Source organism: Fragaria vesca, linkage group LG7 (assembly GCF_000184155.1).
Source record: "Fragaria vesca subsp. vesca linkage group LG7, FraVesHawaii_1.0, whole genome shotgun sequence".
Taxonomy (NCBI): domain Eukaryota; kingdom Viridiplantae; phylum Streptophyta; class Magnoliopsida; order Rosales; family Rosaceae; genus Fragaria; species Fragaria vesca.
The window spans coordinates 11,119,486-11,120,857 of NC_020497.1; the positions used below are offsets into that span (position 1 = coordinate 11,119,486).

Here is a 1,372-nt window from a genome sequence, read left to right on the forward strand (position 1 = left end):
GTGAAAACAGTGACACTTAACAGGCCTCGACACTTGAATGCTTTGTCCGGCGAAATGCTCTCCCAGCTGCTTCAACTGTTCCTTGCCTATGAGCATGATGCCAAAGTTAAACTGGTCATTCTCAAAGGTAATGGAAAAGCATTTTCTGCAGGCGGAGACATTGCTGAAGTAGCTCGTCTTCTCGATAGTGGGGATTGGAGGCTTGGTCTCAAAGCTACCGCAGAGGTCTGTAAATTACTCTACTTGATAGCCACATACAGCAAACCGCAGGTTTCGATTGTCAATGGCAAGGTCATGGGACGGGGAGCTGCTATTTATGTATCCTCTAGATTCCGTATAGCAACTGAGAATTCGATTTTTTCTATGCCGGAAACAGCTTTGGGAGGGGTTCCTGAAAACTCTTATTTCCTTTCCAGACTTCCTAGATTCCTTGGAGAATATCTCGCCCTAACTGGTGCCCAATTGGACGGTCCTGAAATGCTTGCTTGCGGTATAGCTACTCATTTTGTTCCTGCAGCTGAATTGGCTATGCTAGAACAAGAGCTACTTGCTTCCATAGGTGCTTTAACCAGTGAAACAACCTCAAGCTGTGATGATCTTATAAGTTATGTGTCATCCATTATAAGTAAGTACTCAATCCAACCAGCTTTGAAAGAGAGAGGGAGTGCATGGCACAATATGGATGTTATTGAAAAGTGCTTTTCAAAGAGTACAGTAGAAGTTGTGAGTTCCCTAGAAAAGCAGGCTACAGATATAGATGGTGATAATCCATGGTTAACGTCCACAATTGAATCACTTAAGAAGGCGTCGCCTATTAGTTTGAAGATTGCTTTGAGATCTATCAGAGAAGGAAGATCGCAAGGACTGGGTGAGTGTCTGGTTCAAGAATATAGAATAGCCTGTCGTATTGCTAGGGGAGAAATCAGCACAGATTTCAGAGGGGGTTTCACAGCTCTACTTGTCGACAGAAATAGGATCAAAAAGTGGGAGCCTAGTGAATTGGAACTCGTCTCTGATCAGATGGTTGATCGGTATTTCTCCAAGTTGGAGGATGATGATGAAGTGAAAGAACTAGAGCTCCCTGCAAGATCCAACTTGCCTACCATTAACGTCCAGCTTTGATGAGCGAGTGATCTATATATATAAGTTATGGTATTTGTATAAACTATAAAGATGGTTACGTTCGTTAAATTGTTAATCCTATTTTGTTTGCGTCGTAAGAATAATCAACTCTCAGTTGAGAATGATATAAACATGCTTCCCTTACATTTTATCGAAAACCAATCCTCTAATTTTAGTACGGCTTCACACAATTTACTCCACCAAACAAAAAAAAAAAACCAAGGTCTTCTTGTCGATCATTGAGTACTAT

At 41.5% G+C, this 1,372-nt stretch overlaps 1 protein-coding gene across 1 annotated transcript; it reads left to right on the plus strand.

The window, feature by feature from the left end:
- Positions 1-6: 6 nt before the first annotated feature.
- On the plus strand, positions 7-1,137 carry LOC101291960 (3-hydroxyisobutyryl-CoA hydrolase 1-like; the record flags this gene model as incomplete). Its single annotated transcript, XM_004307095.1, has 1 exon — positions 7-1,137. A coding segment is annotated over one exon (1,116 nt), but the record flags the coding sequence as incomplete, so codon positions are not given.
- Positions 1,138-1,372: the final 235 nt, after the last annotated feature.